This window comes from Antrostomus carolinensis, unplaced genomic scaffold, assembly GCF_000700745.2.
Source record: "Antrostomus carolinensis isolate BGI_N321 unplaced genomic scaffold, ASM70074v2 scaffold4607, whole genome shotgun sequence".
Lineage (NCBI taxonomy): Eukaryota > Metazoa > Chordata > Aves > Caprimulgiformes > Caprimulgidae > Antrostomus > Antrostomus carolinensis.
Window position 1 is genome coordinate 22905 of NW_010329342.1, and position 18804 is coordinate 41708.

The 18804-nt window shown below is 37.2% G+C and overlaps 1 protein-coding gene across 1 annotated transcript in view; it reads right to left on the minus strand.

Annotated features, from left to right (window-relative positions):
* The window catches only part of SF3B1 (splicing factor 3b subunit 1), a gene marked incomplete at its 5' end in the record, with an annotated part of 17093 nt that extends 3295 nt beyond the window's left edge, over positions 1–13798 (minus strand). The window contains 21 exons of the mRNA XM_010172513.1: positions 477–608; positions 1040–1160; positions 1247–1358; positions 1453–1635; positions 1885–2106; positions 2507–2632; positions 2785–2931; positions 3024–3169; positions 3431–3701; positions 3830–3916; positions 4356–4535; positions 5282–5383; positions 5475–5672; positions 6317–6438; positions 7060–7272; positions 8056–8290; positions 8446–8613; positions 9173–9252; positions 11092–11206; positions 11913–12014; positions 13632–13798. Of these exons, the coding sequence (XP_010170815.1) occupies positions 477–608; positions 1040–1160; positions 1247–1358; positions 1453–1635; positions 1885–2106; positions 2507–2632; positions 2785–2931; positions 3024–3169; positions 3431–3701; positions 3830–3916; positions 4356–4535; positions 5282–5383; positions 5475–5672; positions 6317–6438; positions 7060–7272; positions 8056–8290; positions 8446–8613; positions 9173–9252; positions 11092–11206; positions 11913–12014; positions 13632–13798 (3229 nt within the window). The remainder of the gene's footprint in view (positions 1–476; positions 609–1039; positions 1161–1246; positions 1359–1452; positions 1636–1884; positions 2107–2506; positions 2633–2784; positions 2932–3023; positions 3170–3430; positions 3702–3829; positions 3917–4355; positions 4536–5281; positions 5384–5474; positions 5673–6316; positions 6439–7059; positions 7273–8055; positions 8291–8445; positions 8614–9172; positions 9253–11091; positions 11207–11912; positions 12015–13631) is intronic.
* Between the last annotated feature and the right edge of the window lie 5006 nt (positions 13799–18804).

The window sequence follows — 18804 nt, forward strand, 5'->3', positions numbered from 1 at the left end:
AATTTAGTAATCGGTCACTTATTTAAGAATATGCATAAAGATGGTAATTGTGCTTCATTCCACAGTGTGTTGACTTCCAGTACCACCTTAGTGGCAAAAAATACTCTGCAAATCAATAGAAGTAGTGATTTGGGGAAAAATAAGAGAAGAGAGATTGAATATTTATAGGTGAGTTTATGAAAGAATACAGAGGGTCTGAATGCCTATCACAGTATAAAAAAATTAATGAGAGCAACAACTCTTACTACCAAATCAGACTCTAACCTTGCTAGCCTACAAATTTAGTTCAAAATTGCAGCACCCTATGTTAATGAAGAACAGATGACTCTATTCGCCTTCTACAAAATGAGTAACATCAAGTCTACACATTTAACATGTTAAATGTAGAGAAGTTTGAATATTTCTCACCAGAAAACTCAAAATCATCACTACATTACATAACTGCACAGAAGGGAATAAGCATTAAGCCAACTCACCCAATAGCTTTCGCAATATAACCAAAAGTGTTCACTGTGGCTCTCCGGATAGCTTTCTTGTGAGCTTTTAGTAATTCAAGCAGTTCAAAGCAGATTCTCATCCATTCTCTTGCAGAAACATATTCTGCACCTCTGAAAGAGAATAAAGTGAGTCACCTCTTCAGTGATGTTAGAAGTTTTAAAATAAAACCACACTAATTGCAGCACCTATTAATTTGCTATCAACAGAGGGCTACTGCTTAAGCTATTTCTTTAATTATGTATCTGTTAACATTAGATCTCTACTGGTTAACAGTGTACTCAAAATTTATTATAATGTATACATTCTAAATTTGCAAAAAAGACAACATAGTTCTTACAAAGTGTTTGCAAAATAATATAATTACAATACCTTCAACAGATTGTCTGCTAAGTATCTCATCTTAAGCTTTACGCACAACTTAAGAAATACGAAGAGATACAGTAATACATACCCAGATGCCAAACCTGAGACAGGATACCGTAGCTTTTGCTACAGTAATTGCCCATATAGAGGGTCAAATATTTTATCATTGTCAGCTTACCGGTCTGCTATGCGCCCAACAAGATCAATACAATTTTCCTGTACTTTCTCATGTCTGTTCTTCAAAATAGGTGTAAGACGTGGCAGCAGATCTTTGATTGGTGGCGTCATCTTGTGCATACCTATTGAATTCAAAGAGGTATATTTAGTTTTATAATACCTTTTCATTTTGCTCTTGAATAGGCACGTAATCAATACACAAACATACCTATAACATTCACAATAGCCTTAAGTGCTCCAAGTATGCTGCCCAGTACTTCAGGATATTCTTCACCCAGGTACTCATACAAGACAACACCCAAGTGTCCCATCAGTTTTTCCTACAAACAAATAAAAAGGTTTAGAGTAATGTTTTTCCCCTCTCACTACAATGACATACTACAGCAAATTTGGTAGGAGAAGTCAATACGATACCTCTTGACAAGTCTTCATGACAACTGCAGTACGAGAGATCAGGTCAGCAGCCTGCTGCCTAACTTTAGCTGATTTGTTGTTCAAACGCCACAAAACTGTACCACAGATTTGTGGCAAGTAGGGTTTAACTCTCTTGCCTAGAGCATTAACCACTGTGCCAAAACCATTCAGCATCACAGAATCCTGAGTGTAAAAACAACAAAGGAAAATCAGACCAACAGCAACACTACATTTTCATTAAACTTTGCATAATCTAAAATGGCTATTAAAATGCCAACACTCCAGAACTTGTTTCTGGATTTCACTGATTAGAGCACCAACATGTAAAGAAAAATTCTATAAATCTAACTTAGAAGCATACACTTCTGCATAACTAGCAGCGAGCTAGCTTACAATTGAAGTGAACCAAATACTAAATACCCCTGGCCATACCTCTGTGGTCTGTTCCTGAAAGGCGTACAAGATACCATCAATAAGTTGTTCTTCCAGCTTATGATCAATGTCTGCTGCCCCCAGATTTCCCATTATCTTCTCAATTGTTTCCATGACCATTTTTCTGTACTGCTCAGCCTCATCTTTCAGATCATCCACAATTCTAGAAATAATTTCTGCTGCTCCAACTTTATTTGCCAGCTCCACAGTTGTATCAACCAACTGAAATATACAAGCGTTAAGTAAGCAAATATTGTTAAAATTTACTTTCTACATCTTGAAAATAAATTTCCCTCATATAAAAAGGAGAAACAGTATCATGTATGTTAAGTGCACTACAAACAAGTGGTTTTACCTTTAGAAATTATCCAATACTTTAAACAACACAAATGGGGTGAACTACACCTTACAACTGATGTAGACTCACACTACAGATGTAAAATATCTTAATAGCCTCCTAAAAACCCATGAATCTGCTAACTATGCAATTTCTAAATCGCTATTCCAAACAAAATTCAGTTTCAGGACATACAAAACAAAATTAAGCATTGAGCTTGAACAAACATTCTAATGGGAATTTTGTTCTACTGCAAACAATTTTCCAATTAAAAAACCAAAATACCTGTCTGTAATTTCTTCTGTCCAATGCCATTCTGTGCTGCCAGAAGTGTTTGAAAAAAGGTGGCAAGATTTCTGTTTTAATGTAGTTTGCTTCAACACCATCTGTACCACAACACTGCTTTACCACCTGACAGGAAATAAAAATCCCAACATTTTAATTCTGTGTAGGGATTGGGGTGAGGTTTTTTTTGTTTTGGTTTGGGTGTTTTTGTCTTTTTAAGAAAAGGAAAAACATATGTATTCAATATTGATGCTAACTAATCATTCATTCTGACATACCTTCAACACAATTTTTTTCATCTCTTCATCAGGAGACTGGAACTCTCTGATAAGGATTAGCATGACTTCTCTGGTATAATAGTTTGCATACTCAGCATCCATGAGTGGAATCAGGTAGCCAATAGCCTTCAAAAAGGCAGCCAAACCCTATTCAAATGCAGAAATAGGTCTCATTATAATGAGTTACAGAATACATACATCCATTTCAGTGCAAACTAAATAAAGTATTTTAGATATACCTTTCCTCTGTGTTGACGTATACCCTTCCATAAAGGCTTCAGAACAGAATCAAATGACTCAATACCATAGGGCGTAGCTGCCTCAGCCAAAGCAGCAATAGCCAAAGCACTGATGGTGCGAACTTTCTGCTGCTCATCCACCAGACCTGCAAGAGAAGAGCATTTAGTACCAACTTCTCGTGACTTCAGTTCAAAATAGCAAAAACAGAGGGGCAGTATAAAAAGGATTAATTTATTCTCAGGAAAACAGAACCATTATTCCTCTTTCGGAGTCAGCTGAACTGCTTCTCAGTGTCAAAAGAACACACAAAACAAGTACCTCACTATCACTGTGCCTCACTGGATACGGAAAATTTTCCAAATATAAAGTGAATTAAAAAATCTTTCCCTGGGAAAGCAGAACTTACCATGTTCAATAATTTCAACCAAGCTCCTGAGATGAGGTAAGATGGCACAACCCATAAGAATAGCAATCTGCTGTACAATCTTGATGCCAGTATGCCGAGCCTGCCAGGATTTTTTGCTTTTACAGACAGCTTTCAAGAAGGGTAACAGAGAAGGAATGCCCAAAGCGGAAGCAACGACAGCAAAGGCTCGAGCTGTTGTATTTCGAACATATTCATCCATATTATCAATATCAGGTCGCATTGTGGAGATCATTGTTGCCAAACCAGCAGCCTGAAGGAAAAACACACAAAACATACCAATTAGATTTATGAACAGCATAGTTAATTCTTCTGCCATGCCTATAAAAACACAGCTATACGTAAGCTAACTCACTGCCTTAATGAAGGCTGGAACTTTACCTTAGCCAAGTTTGAAATAATTTCTCTGCCTTCCACTCTAGCATAATAGTCTTCATCAATCAGCAGTGGTTCAATGACGACAAGGATCTGAAAAGGATAAAAAAAATAGTATTTAGTATTTAGTAGTATTTCTGGCCCTACTAGAGAAGTATCAAACAGAGATGATTCCATGGATCCAAGCTAAAAGCTTTACAACGACCAGAAAAATTTAAATCTATTACACTCTTTTTACAGCTCTTTGTCTCTAAAGGACCTGTCCAGGTCCTGGATCTGGCCTACCTAGATCGGATAAGATCCCCTTCCCACCCCTAAGTGTGCATATATCACATTTACATCATGCCTTAATACTAATAAGCCCACACTTTGATCACACTACAGGAACTTAAAGTTTGGCTTAAGAAGATAGTGTGAAAGCAAATTATGTTAAAAAAACCCATGGTATCATCCTCAAAAAAAAATAAAACACAGACTTCTCCCAGCAATGATCAGAAAAAGCACAAAGATGAAACAGCAAACTGCAACAGACCTTGTGTACATACGGTCGGACCAGGTCATCCAGTTTGTAAAGAATTCTGTCAATGACTTTGACAAGCAAGTGACGCTCCTGATCTTCAAGTGTTGGTGACATCAGCAGAGGCAGAATCTGATTAAACAACGGCCCTGCTCCAAATTCTCGAGCTTTATCAGTAATTTGTCGCAACGCAGCCTAAACAAAACAGATTATTAGTTAAACTAAGAAAACAATACTGAACAATCACAAAACAGGTAGATATTAACCAAGTTTAAATATAATTCACGGTAACCCCAGGCTTCAAAGTACTTGCTCCTACCACTGCAAAACTCTACTGCAAATAATTTTATGCCAATCTGTTTAAAAATGATCATGTGATGAGAAAACCCCTGATGTCAGCTCCCAGATTTTTAATTTTCAAGAAAAGCTTGCTTCTGGTCTAGTATTAAAAATGGTTCCATCTGAAAAGTAGCTTACACAGCACACACTTGTCTCTAGGCAGCTTCGTGCTATGGTCAATTCAAAGCAAAACTGCAGAAAAGACTGCATAATGGGTAAGGCTGAAACTTAACTAAGAGCTACATTTGTAAGAAGCAAAATCCAGAAAATTATGAAACCCTGTAAGGAAAAAAGCTCTATAAATCTAGTTTCTCATAATTGTAAAAAAAAAAAAAAAATATATATATATATATACACACACACACACATAAGCCACATACTATTTAGTGACTGATACTGCTGTACAAAGAGCAGCAATACTAAATTATTCTGAATGACAAAAAGCCACACAGATACAGAAAAGGAAGAAAGCACTAAACAATTATAAAAATTTAGGAGATTATCTTAAAGAGAATTCCACAGACACTTGAAACTAAACCTGAAAACAAATGCAGAATTTTGAAAAATGAAATTACACAAATGTATCTGACAATTCATATTACCTTTCTCATGGGAGGTGTGCCATTCTTTATTTTCAGAAGTAATTTCATTATTTTTCTCTCCTTCTGTTCTTCGGGACTCAGAGTTGATTCATCAACATCAACCTACAAATAATTACAGACAAATAAATAAGCATTGTTACATATTCAGAAGAAATCAGGAAACTTTAATCAGCGTGAGTGAAACCTCATTTACCAGCAGCTTATCAAAGTACTGGATATCATCTGGTTTTAGGAATGGAAGATTGCCCGATGGCTGGTCATTAACACTCTTCATAGTACGGTCTTCTGTCTGCATGTGGAACCCAGTCATACCACCCAAAGGCGTTGGAGTTGCTGTCAGCTTACGAGCTGGAGTGCGAATAGGTACGTAACCAGCTGGTGGGGGAAGAACCTACATAAGAAAGAACAAAAATGTATCTTATTACAACAGATATAAAAAGAGGAAGGCACAAAATACAAAACACTACTAAACTTATATCTTCCATTTTATTTGCCTGGAGATTTGTGCGAGTGTTAATGCACATACCAGATCCCATGTTCACAGCAATACGAACAAATTCACCATGACGGTTTGTATCACTGACGATATTTCAGCAGAAAGCTCACTTCCACTGCTGAGAGTTTGGGTAATAAAATTTGAAGTCTCTTTACAAAGTATTAAGAAGCACTTTGATATGTGTATCCACACAGTGTACTTGCTGACTTAAGAATTTGTGCCTCTATTTTATGTTTTTCTACATCTGGACTTTGTATTTTTATCAGTTTGTTCAGAGCTCATTTCTGGCCTTGACAGGCATACCCAACATTGAGAAGCAGAACAACTGGTCTTTGAGATCACCTTTAGTTCTCCCTTTCAACTGATTTATAATAGATCAGTAACAGAATCGAACAAACATCTAGAATCAATAATCAATACTTAATGAATGTGAAACACTACTTCTGGGACAACTTGGTTAAAAAAAAAAAATCAATCACTATTCTCTGTCAGAAAAATACCCCACTGTGTTCTGCTGTATTTTAAATCAGATTAATTACCTTATATCCTTCTGGAAACATAGCATCCAATTCTTCATCAGAAAGTGGTCTGTTTCTCTCATCAATTTCCCTTTCCCAACGCCAAGCCTGCAGCTGTTCAGGAGTCATGCTCATGATATGACCTATATTAAATTTAAAAAATATATATTTTTTTAAATATTCTGTATACAGGAGATGACTTATTTACTTAACCTTTAAGTGCTCTCTTGAGCCAAAGCGTCCACAGCACTTGAAATCTGTAGCTAGTAACATATTGAACATTTAGAGAGCCTTTTATCATTTTTTTACCATCTAAATTGAACAGCAACAGACATATAACCTTAGTCTTGATCCCCCTGCTCTCTTGAGCCAAAGCTTCCATAGCGCTTGAAATCTGTAGCCAGTAACATATTGAACATTTAGAGAGCTTTTTATCATTTTTTTTTACCATCTAAATTGAACAGGAACAGACATATAACCTTAGTCTTGATCCCCCTCCAGAACTAAGTTGCTGTGGGCATTAAAAATGGTAAACTGAGCATATACTGGCTGTTTTCATACAAGCAGGAGAACATGTTGAGCAGAAGTCTATTTCAAAATACAACATAAAGGTAAATGCTTCCTTTTCACACAAGAAAGTGAAGTCTTAAGAGAATGGACTGGGCTTACCTGGCGTAGGAGTTGCCATGTTCATAGCTGCATAAAGGTAAATGCTTCCTTTTCACACAAGAAAGCGAAGTCTTAAGAGAATGGACTGGGTTTACCTGGCGTAGGAGTTGCCATGTTCATAGCTGGTGTACCAATGGGTGTTTTGCCAGGTGTCAGAACAGGAGTGCTGCCACCCATCTGGCTAGCAGGTGTTTCATCCCATCGTGACTTTCTTTTACTTGCTCCTGGGGTTGGTGTCTCACCAATGGAGTCACCACCTCTATCCGTACGAGGCGTCTCAGCCCATCCACTGCCATGTCCCGGAGTATCTAAGGAAAAACAAAACGATTTTTGCAGAAAACTAAACAGTGTATACTCCAACTACAGAATCAATATCCAAACTCATTTTCAACATCTCATCCTCACATCTACACAAATCAAAGAGCATCAAATAAACAAATACACTAGACAAAAAGTAAAGACTACTTTGGCGCATACTGAAAAGACACAGGCATTACACTAAAAAAATCCCCATCCAACAGAGAACTTCATTATCTTCCTGAAAAAAAAATCTTAGCATAAGCAGGTAAAATTCTGAAAAACACAAAAGAAATCAGGTATTCTAGAAATTGTACAAAGTACTCCACGTACTCCCTTGATAAAAGCATTAAGAAACAATTGTGTTTCACTGTTCTCTGATACATGAGCCTAAATCAGACAGGTAAGAAAATGCTTCCAAAGTTTGTTTTAATGCTAACCTCTTCAAAAAAATTAAACAGTTCAAAAACAACACACACAAACCTATCGTGAAAACCAGTTCAACGTGAGCTCCTTTACACATTAAAATCCCAACCTGCAGCAGTCACTAGATATAGCACAAAACTTCGATTCAAGATTTGAGCAGAGGTGCTTTCACAGATGTGAGTGAAGCTAACAGGCAGAACTCAATGCTACAAACTCGGCCAAAAACATCACTTCATACCAACCACTAGATGTCAGAATATAATTACTTCTTGCCTGACTTCCGATTCAACTGTTTACCTAAGGTGAAAAAATCCTATACAATTAACCATTCGAAACTCACTATGCACTTTCCATTTCATTATAAATACCTCTTTCTGTTTTAGGCGTTTCATCCCATCGATTTTTACGTGCACTGGAAGTGGCACCGCCATGGCCCGGTGTTGCATGACCAGGCGTGTCTCGCCCAGGCGTTGCAGCTCCTGCTGGTGTATGACTGGGAGTCGGATCCCATATTTTTGAGCCTGGGGTGGCACCAGGAGTTTCACTACCCTTTGCACGGCCTGGAGTTTCATCCCATCGCAGAGATGGTGTATGTCCAGGAGTCTACACAAGACAAAAATCAGGGGTATTAACATCTCTCATACTACACAGTAAAAGACTTCTGGTTACTCTTTTTTAGTAATTAACTTCTGAAATTCAAGAGGATTAGTATTAATAATGTCTTCTGTAGATAAGCTGATGAACACTAGGATTATTACCTCTGCTTGATCCCAACTGGATAATTTTTTGGGTGTAGCACCAGGAGTCTGATCAGCTGTCTGATCCCAACGCCGTTTGCGTTTTGAAGGTGGCTGAGACGCGGCTCCATTGACGACTTTAAGCTCTCCAGCTTTAGCTTTTTCAGCTAGTTGTTGCCTAATTTCCCTCTATTCAAGGGCACAAAAACACAAACATAAGAAATGGATTTCTTAAGAAAGCCTCTTCAGCTTATAGCTTTAAAAGAGATTTTTCATCTATATCATATCTTTTTATGCTATTTTTTGAGGTTTTCCTCAAATAACATGCAATTAGCTACTGTTTTAATTTCAAATTCATTCTTTTCAAATTCTTCTACACTGACAGAGCAGCTACGTGTTTGGAGGGGTTGTTTTAAAATTGATTTCTTATAAAAGCCACTACTACAACAAACACAAATGCATGGAGAATTCTGAGTACTATCGGTTTCTGTCACCTACCCATATACCTTAAAACCATTACACATCTGTTTGAAACAAGTTCCACTTCAGTAAATTAAAGGTGGATGAGTTAGAAAATGTGTTCATATGAGTTATAACCCACGACACATAAAAGCTCTGAAATTCTTATTTAAAATTCTGAGATGATATTGTTAAATTCACAAAGTCAGCAGAATTTACGTTCCCACTTTCTTAAGGTGCTTTCCAAGGCTGCAAAATGAAACTAAGTTCAAGTGGAATGCGTACACACCTCTTCTTTTGTTAAATGCTGTTCACGCATAACATCCATGTATGTTCTGGCATTCATTTTAGGATCTGGTGTCTTCCCTCCTGTGGAAGAGAACAGCAACAGGAATGGAGCACAATGAGTATAGGATAAGCAGAAACTAGTGACTTTTTCTATTGTCCTGCTCTAATATTATATTATTCCATGATCTTTTAATTTTACTTTTTGATTGAAAATTTTTAAAGTTACATGTATCTTACGTTTATTCAGTTTGCTGATCAATTTAACCTGTTTGAACACAAACGTAACTACTGCAGTTTCAAACAAATATTTTAAAGCCGATATAAATGATAAAATGACAACACAGTTAAGAGTCTTCAGAAGTGATGGGTTCCTGGGTTGCTAATCCGGAATACGTACACTTTCGTGCCTTTGTCTCCATCAGCAGTTCTGACTTCAAGCAGCAGAATAGAAGCCTAGAAAATTATCTCTTTACCATTAGTAACACTTTGGAAAGATATTTATATTCAAAACATTACCTTGTGTAAGCTGTTAAATCCTAGTTGTTATCTGACTGTAACTAACTATTGCATACCTAAGTAATGTTTAAAATGTTTTATCATAAAGACCCATTATAAGTTTGACAAATCTGGACACATCTCCCAGTTCTTCTAGTGTCATATTGTAAAAGGGCTTCATTAAAAAAAACAAACAAAACAAAAAACCCCCAAAAAACTGTTTGATGACACTTTCCCCCTCTTCTCAAGGTACAACTGTGATTGGGAGCTGGATGCAATACAGTACATATACCACCACAATGATACTCACAGGTAATGGGTTTTGTATACCATATGTGTTGTTTTATGCTGTGTATCTTGAGTTAATTAAACTTTTAAACACTTTACAAGAAGCCCAACTTTATAAAAATGAGACTTGTCAAGAAAAACACTTTTCTTTAAGAAAAATGTGCAGATGTGCTATACAAATGACATAGCACTATAATTTAGGGAAAAAAAAATAAACTTCTTAAACATTTCTATGCTGAAGATCATTGCCCAATTGGCTGTGTCATTCTGACACTAGCTTTGATAGGACTTTCCTTTGGAATACTTTTTCACCATAATCTACACAGGATGTGTTGAACTGCACCCTTAAGAATGCAGACAGGACTGGCATATAGCAGTACTGCTGTAGGAAAGAAATTAAGGACAGTTAGTATGGGCCTGTGAATTCTGACAATACATGTTTAAATCAATTACAATTAAGCAAGAAAAATAATTAATATCCCTATTAACTCATGCAGGCTGAAATTCTAATTTGCAAAACCTGCAAAATAGCTACTGATTTTAAGCCAACAGGCACCTTATTTCCACATGTGAAACTCACTCACCTTAAGAAAGTTTCTGTCAGACCCACTATACCCCTTTTCCTGACTTGAATTCTAAAATTATCAGAACAGACTTGAACTATTAAGAGCATCAAAGTCTTATACAGGCTTTTGCTTCTTTTAGCTATACCACCTAAGTTTACATAGGATGGTAAGAATTAGGTGCTCTATTTTGAGAACTAGCATTTCAAAAGCAGTAGCCCTGTAAATCTATGATTTGGAATGAAAACTTTCACGGTACTGAAAGAATCTGAGCACTCAATACACAAGTTGTTCAAAGTATAATGCACAACCCAAAACAAAATGAAAAGAGAAACCTTTAACCCTTTGTGTTTCTATGGCAATGGCTCATTATTTTCTTGTCCTTCTACCTGGAAAGAAAACTTGTATTATAAAGATGAAGAATACGGCATCTAGATTTTCAACCAAATCTCTATAAAAAGGGGATGTTTAAGACAAAACTAAGTTTATAAGCATGCCAACAGAAATCAAAGGGCTAAAGACAATTAAAGACAAGAAATTTCATAAAGGGTATAGAAAAGTCAAAAGAAATTACCATCTGCAAAAGGATCAAGACGCTCAGGGGAAATTATCATCATCCGCCTGTGCTTTTTGTACTCATCTTCCCGATCTGCAATCTTTTGAGGACGATGTTCTGCAAAAGGATCATACTAAAAACAAACAAAAAAAGTTTGTTAGACACATATGTTAGAAGAACAATTTGAAAAGCATCTGGTGACCGTAAGCCTGTATTTATTTTCAGTATTACTAAAAAGCCCTACTTTATTTTAATCTCAACTATGTAGGAATGTCAAAACACTACGCTAATATAAATTTTACTTCTGTAACCAGAATTTTATTTTTTTTTAAACACAGAATTTCTTATAGAATAACTTCTGACAAGAATTTGCTATTTTAAGAAGTTTATTCACTTGTTACCACAGCAAGTCATGCTGTCAGCCTTTCTCCTTCTTTTTGCAGGGGGACTTAACACTACTTCATATGTTTTCAAATTCCACAAATACTCCAGGAATATAAAACCTAAGTTATTACATTTTCTTTACAAAAATAGAAAGATAAAAGACTTAAGTCTTCCAGTTATTTTCATTTTTGAAGTATATAGCCAATCAAGAAAAATATTTTTAATAGTGTAGCATGTCTGCCCACATTGCCTTTACATGCAGAAGTGCCAATTTTAATCACTCTGTGGAGCTCTAAACTAAAGCAGTAACAAGATTATAGCAAACTGAAAATACCATAGTCCTTTACATACATCCTGTTATTTCCAAAAGACAAGACCTGGTCTGGAAAAACTTTAACACTTCTTTACCCTAATACCTACAACAGTATTTGGTTATGCCTGAAATTAAGATGTACCTGTTCAGTAGACTGTGGTATGTCATTAAGCAATGCCACTGGAGCATGGTACCCTGGCTTCTTCTGGCCAAGCAAACTTGTAGAAGGGTAGTCATCATCATCCTGTCAGTAAAAAGACATGGCAAATTTGTCATGTTGATATTCTATTTAGATAAAATAATGTCAAATTAACATACTGTTGTCACAGAAAAGATGAAAATGGACAACTACAATAGTTAATTACACATTTTAGCAAGCTTTTTCATATAGTTTGCTTTATTACTCCCAAACTGCTGAATCAGATAAACCTATCCACTCTCACTAAAAAGATAACTTCTTTCTCTACAAGACTCAAGTATTTGTAATATGCTACATTTCATCGAGTATGCTATCTACACTAGTTACACAGAACATTTGTATTTCATACCAGCACTACTGATATAGTTCCCTAGCTGGCGCGTGAAAATTGGTGCACAGAAATTCAAACAATTTTGTCTTAAAAGACAGTGAGATATCGAACAAAAATTCAGTAAATAACCCTATAAAAAAGCTTCAGAAACAGTGAAAAATTCAGAAATATAAGAATGTTGATTTAGTTATACCTTCTCAATCACAATGGCAACAACAAATACTCCTAATGCCTAAGATGCTTTTTCTACTTATTTCCTCATATTAGCAGCCAGTTTCTGTGCATTAATTAACAGCAACTCAAAAGAAAAACTGCTCATAAAACTATGAACTGATTTCAGTGAGACCCTGTAATGGTAATTTTTAATTAAAGAATTCTTAGAAGTCTACAAATGATATGTCACTAAACAATGTATCAACTAGAACTGAACTGAACATAACAATCCTCCTTTCTCTTAAAAATATAATACACTCAGTGTAATACACAGTTGTCCTTGTATTTATGGTCAGAACTGTAGCTTCTGACTACTCTGCAACTGAAAATGTGGTCACATGCTTACATCAGAAATTAACATAAAGTAATCTTACAAGCAGGATACATAACAAGCAATAGGATGAGGACAAGAGGAAACAGCCTCAAGCTGTGCCAGGGGAGGTTTAGATTGAATATTAGGAAAAATTTATTCACAAAGGGCTGTCAAGCACTGGAATGGGCTGCCCAGGGAAGTGGTTGAGTCGCCATCCCTGGAGGTACTTAGAAGAGTGTAGATGATGTACTTAGGGACATGGTTTAGTGGTGGAACTGGCATTGTTAGGTTTTTCGGTTGGACTTGATCTTAAAGGTGTTTTCCAACCAAAACTATTCTATTATTCTATTCTGTAATTCTACAAGGAGAACATAATACACTGAAAATGTAAATTCTCAAAAACAGATCTGAAAAGTGAAATAGAGTAAAACCAGAAATCTTAAAATAGTAACTTATTTGTTGGACCAAGTTTTATTATGTTTTTAGGGTTTTTTTTCCCCATCATTTTTCATCTTGGCAGCAACAACAGAGCAAAGTTAATCATTCGAGTCAAGGCTGATTAAGCACCAGGACACAACTTTTTGCCTCCTGCGTGGGGCTACATGACTTTCAAAGCACAATTCATGAAGTACAAGCCAGACTTAGAACTCATGAGCTTCCCAGATAAGATGTATTTAGTTCAGTATGGCTTCAATGACAATAACTGCTTTTACTTCAGCAACTGTTCTTAAAAATTACTCAAAAATTAATTCCAATATACATGTATATGCATGCCCTAAACAAACAAATACATAACATCACTTACATCTTCCAATTCCGTTGCTGCAATAGAAGTGACATATCCAGCAAACCTGCTGTCACTGCCACCATAAATTTCTTGATCATAATATCCTGTGGAATCAAGGCCTACTCCTTGTGCTTCATCAAGAGCAGGCTTTTTTCCTTGAATTTCTCGAATTTGTGCTTCAATATCTAGGGTAAAGAAAAAAAAATCATGTCTTTTTACACATACACACAAAATATAATATTCATGTTACTATGTACAGCAAATTGAGCTTTTCTCCCAGTTTCAAAGATTATCTCTAAAGAAATAAACATGACACATAAAACTATACAATCACAATGTTTATAAGTAGCTTTTCCTTAAGTTGTAATATTATCCAGCACAGACTACTTCAATTGTATGGTCTAAAGCAAACTATTCAAACTCACTGTTAATGTATCTCATCTTACAACAAAGATAGCAGAGAAGGTAATCTACGCCACAGTAATATTCCACAACACTACACCAACACAACACTTTCAACTCATGTAATCCTCTCATTAAAAAAGCTTTTCAAAATGTTATCACTAATCAACAAACCAGTTTTACTAATTAAAACAAAATCATCCAAAAGAGCTAACACGAGTTGTTAAATCTCAGACCATTGAATAAAACAACACTGTACTGTGTTATCTAACATACTGCAAAGCTGTATTACCTTTGAACAAATAAAAAATCCCCACTCCTCTAACACGCTACTGGATACCAAGTTAGGACCAGTTAGTTTCTTTTCACTCCAGCAGCTCAAATGTTATTTACTCAGGGCTATTCCTGCCTGCACCACCAACTTTGAAGAGTCTACTCTTCTTTTGGAGGACAAAAAGCTTACCCTTCAAACAGGACAAATGGGAGCTTTATCATTCTTTTAGCATATCAGGGTCTGACTATAATGAACTCCGGTGGTCACCTTTGACCTTAGAAATTTGGTCCTTTCAGAAAGAACATTAACTTGTTAACCAAGAAAACAAGGACCCAAATTAAAACATGCTTTCCTCCTACTGTTGTAATGCAACATGAAAATAAGCTACAGTAACTCAACTGTCTTCAACAAATTTAACTGTGATGTAAGTATATTAAGGCACAGCTAACTCCAGAAATTATTACTGTTTCTTTCTGCATTTTACTTGATTCAATATGTAAAGATAATTATCCATACAATGTGAATTTCAGTAGATCAAACAATTATTTTTATAGCCAAAAGAATACCCAAGAGTTGCACTTCATGGCTGAAGGAATACCAAAGATCATGCCTGAGCAGGAGGGTTGGACTATATGGTCTCAAAAGTCCCTTTCAACCTCAATGATTCTATGACTCACCCTTCCCCATCTGAAGTGCTACTGCTTGTTGTATTAACTCGAGGGACATTTGCCAATTTACAAAAGCCACAGGAAATTATCTTCACAAATGATCTTAAATCTTGACTACTCACTATTTTTACTATTGTTGCTCATTTCTGTTTTTCAGGATGAATAAATTTCACAAGGTTTTCCCAACAAAATATCTTGCAAACGACACAATACTACAACATCTGCTAACAAACCTGGGCAAAGAAAAAACCCAGCAGAAGTATGTTTCTAAAATCATCAAGAGTCCCATGCACAGAACATACATCATAGGAGCTGAGAAGGGAAATCTTGCTCCTGCCAGTTAAGGGCTTTCATCAAACTTTTGCAACTATGTGTTACAGAAACTCATGGTATCTGCCTTGAACTCATGAGAAACTGAAACCTGACAAAAGCCTTATACTGCCAGCCATGATCACCTGCTAAATCCAGCTCCCTCTAAAATCCTACATAGCACAGGGGATTCCAGTGAGTCCAGAACTTGAGACACTTGCTTCCTCTGTTGGGTTTCTGCGGGGGGTTGGTAGTCGGGGAAAGGGCCACCTTGTGAGAAGGAAAAGCTCCCCTGGCTCCAAGGCAGAGACCCCCCACCCAGGCTGGGCCAGTGAGCACTAGAGAAACGCCTCTGTGAATCCGTATTTGTGAGGGGCAGGACTGTCCTGAAAAGAAGTAGGTGTGATGGACCTGGAGGAGAGGCCATTGACCTGAACAAAAGACAACCATCGGCCTAAACAAATGACAGAGAGAGAGCTTGTTGCTGAAGAGGAGGAAGGCAGACAGAGGACCTCGAGACACCCAGTTCACCTGATGGAGTAGAAGAAGGCAAAGGAGGTTCTGCAGCCCATGGAAGTTAAGTTTGACAGTGGAGCAGAGACCCATGTGTAGAGCATGGAGGACTCCACTCTGGAGCAGAGAAGTTGAGCCTGAGGGCAGGTGTGACTGGAATTGGGACCCTGAGAGTCACTCGCTGCCAGAGCTGGAGTGGACCCCCAGAGTGGGGGGTGAGTCTGCAGCCCATGGATGTCCCCGTGCCAGAGCTGGGAGCTGAGCCCAAAGAGGTCCGTGACTCCATGGGAAGCTGCTCTGGAACATCTTGTTCCTGGACTTCCATGCTGGGAAGAGCAGCAGAGGTGAACTGACTGAACCCCCATTCCCTGTCCCCTGTGCTGCTGGGGGGAAGGTAGAGAAATCGAGAGCAAAGTGATTTGAGCCCAGGAAGAAGGGAGGGGTGGGGGAAGGTGTTGTAAGATGTGGTTGTTACATCTCATTGCATTACTTGGATGAAAGGGCAATGAATTCAACTGACTTTTCTTCCCCAAGTTTGAGTCTGTTTTGCCTGTGACCATAACTGGTGAGTGAGCCCTCCCTGTCCTCCATTCCTAATCCCGTGTCCCCTTTGTTGTGTGTCCCATCCCACCTCACTGAGTGGGGGGAGTGAATGCAGGACCACACGGTCCCACTGTGGGTCAAACCACCACACTCCCCAGTATGTTACTTCCTGGAGAAGCAGCACAAAGAAACTACTACCAAATCAGAGATCCCTGTCTTGCCCACAGAGATCTCTGATCACCTTCAGAGCCACACCACAAATAACCTGTTTACCAGTGTCATCTTAAGATACTCCATTTCTGTGAAGTTGGCCTACGGAATGGTTATGGAACTGATACAACTCAGATACTTTTCTCACAGATTTTTTAGTTACTTCTGTTTCCTCCAAAGAGTAGATCAGGTTCCTGATTCCTTTTGCAGCCTGGTGCAGTGAAGCACTGGGGTGAAAGGGAGCATGGGAAGCTTCCATTGCTACCAAGGACACTGCTTTGAGTACAATTACATTGTTTCTTACTTCTGAGGAGCAGTTACTAGAACAGGTTGCCTCTTTAGTAACATATGAAGTCCTGATCGTGCATCCATAGCTGTAACCAACTTCAACACAAAAAAGCCTACAAGATCTTGCCTACAACACAAAAGCCTTTCCATCCTCTGTCCCCTGAAACAGGCTGACCCTATAGCTCAGCCAAATAAAGCACCAGCAAGCACCCTGCCACACAGGATGGACCACTGAGATTTGCCTCTGCATGGGCTCCCACCACCACTACCATCAACAGCCTATTAAAACAATTGTGGGAATTTCTGCAGCAAAAGAGGTAATAGAAAAATATTTTCCTATTAATGATTCTTACCAACACTTCACGTACTAAGGCCTTGTTCTCTTATTTTATTTTGCAAATAGCTCTACTTACTGAAGAGGGCACAGACCTCATTTATTATTGGCTTTATCCTTTAAATTACTGTGACTACAACCGTTTGCAGACTAAGGAGCATTCTCAGTTTCTTACAGCAAAACCTGCTAGGTTACCTACACTGTAAAAGCAAATCTGCAGAGGGTCTACAGAGTTAACAACCCCCCACTTATGGGCACCACACTTTTCCACTAACACTATGAAATCTCTAAGTGCTAGTTTAAATTAAAGTCTCTGAATGAACGCTCATTTGGCAGGCCACAAAAACCCTTTAACCAGAAGGTCTAAAAGGCCTGCAGACAGAGGTAACCTGACTGCCAGCTTAGAAGCATCACATATTTAGCTGGAAGACTGTTTTGACCTTAAAGATATGCTTACCTTAAGCTCACACCTTATTTAACAAGGCACTTGTTAAAATACAAATCAAATATAAAAAAATATTCAAAATCAAAAATACAATACAAATCAAATTAAGAAAGAGTAATCACAAAGCTTAAAAATACATTGTGTAAAGCAAGGTAAGTGTTTAATGATTTAGTCAACCAGGACATAAACAGAAACTTCAGTCAAAGACAGAGAAACAGCACAACGAGTGAGGTTTGTTTTTTGGTTTTGTTTTTGCTTTTTAAAAAGGGGGGAGTGGGAATTATATCCTACCAATCACTCTTTTTTCTGTATTTTACTCTATTTAATATAATTTGGTATTTTAAAAGAAGTAATTTTAACATGCACAGTTGATTTGAAAGAGATCATAAATGTTGAATATGATTAAAGTCAACATATTTGAATTCAAAGTCACTGGAAATCTAGCTTACAGCCAGATCCTGACAGCCTTTCCTAAAATACATGCTCCATTACCATGCACGCAGTTCTGCTTGCGATGTCTGGAGCGTAAGACATTATTTTGCATGAAAAAGAAAGAAGAATCAGACCGTGTACTGAAGTAGTATTTTACAGCATGAACAGTTTCTATGTTTGCATGCCTTATCATACTTCTGCATATTGAGCCTGCCCTGTGCAGTTTTATTTCTGGCTACTTTAGCATTTTCATACGTTAGGTCTCTATTATGTCTGCAGATCTCTTCATTGTTTTCTAAGTAAGAAAAAAACGATGCAAATTAAAACCTATCTCTGACAGCATTCAAAACTCAAGCATTTATTGAGGCTTTATAAGCTGCTGTTTAAAAACTTTACTTTTCAGCCTAACAAAGCAAAGAGTTCCCCCTTAAGCTCACATCCAGTTTAACAAGGCACTTGTTACAATACAAATACAAAAAAATATTCAAAATCAAAAATACAATGCAAATTAATTAAGAAAGAGTAATCACAAAGCTTAAAAATACATTGTGTAAAGCAAAGTAAGTGTTTAATTGTAGTGGTTTGGGTTTTGAAAGCTGTTGAAGATAGGTTTTAATTTACATAATTTTTTTCTTACTTAGAATAAGCAATTTAAGTTTGTTTTTTTTTTTAAATCTACTGTTCTAGTATTAAAAGTTCTTTAGGTAATATGAGATGCAGAGCACTGTGATGGGTAATACTTGGATGGTATCTCACACAAGCCTTACACATGT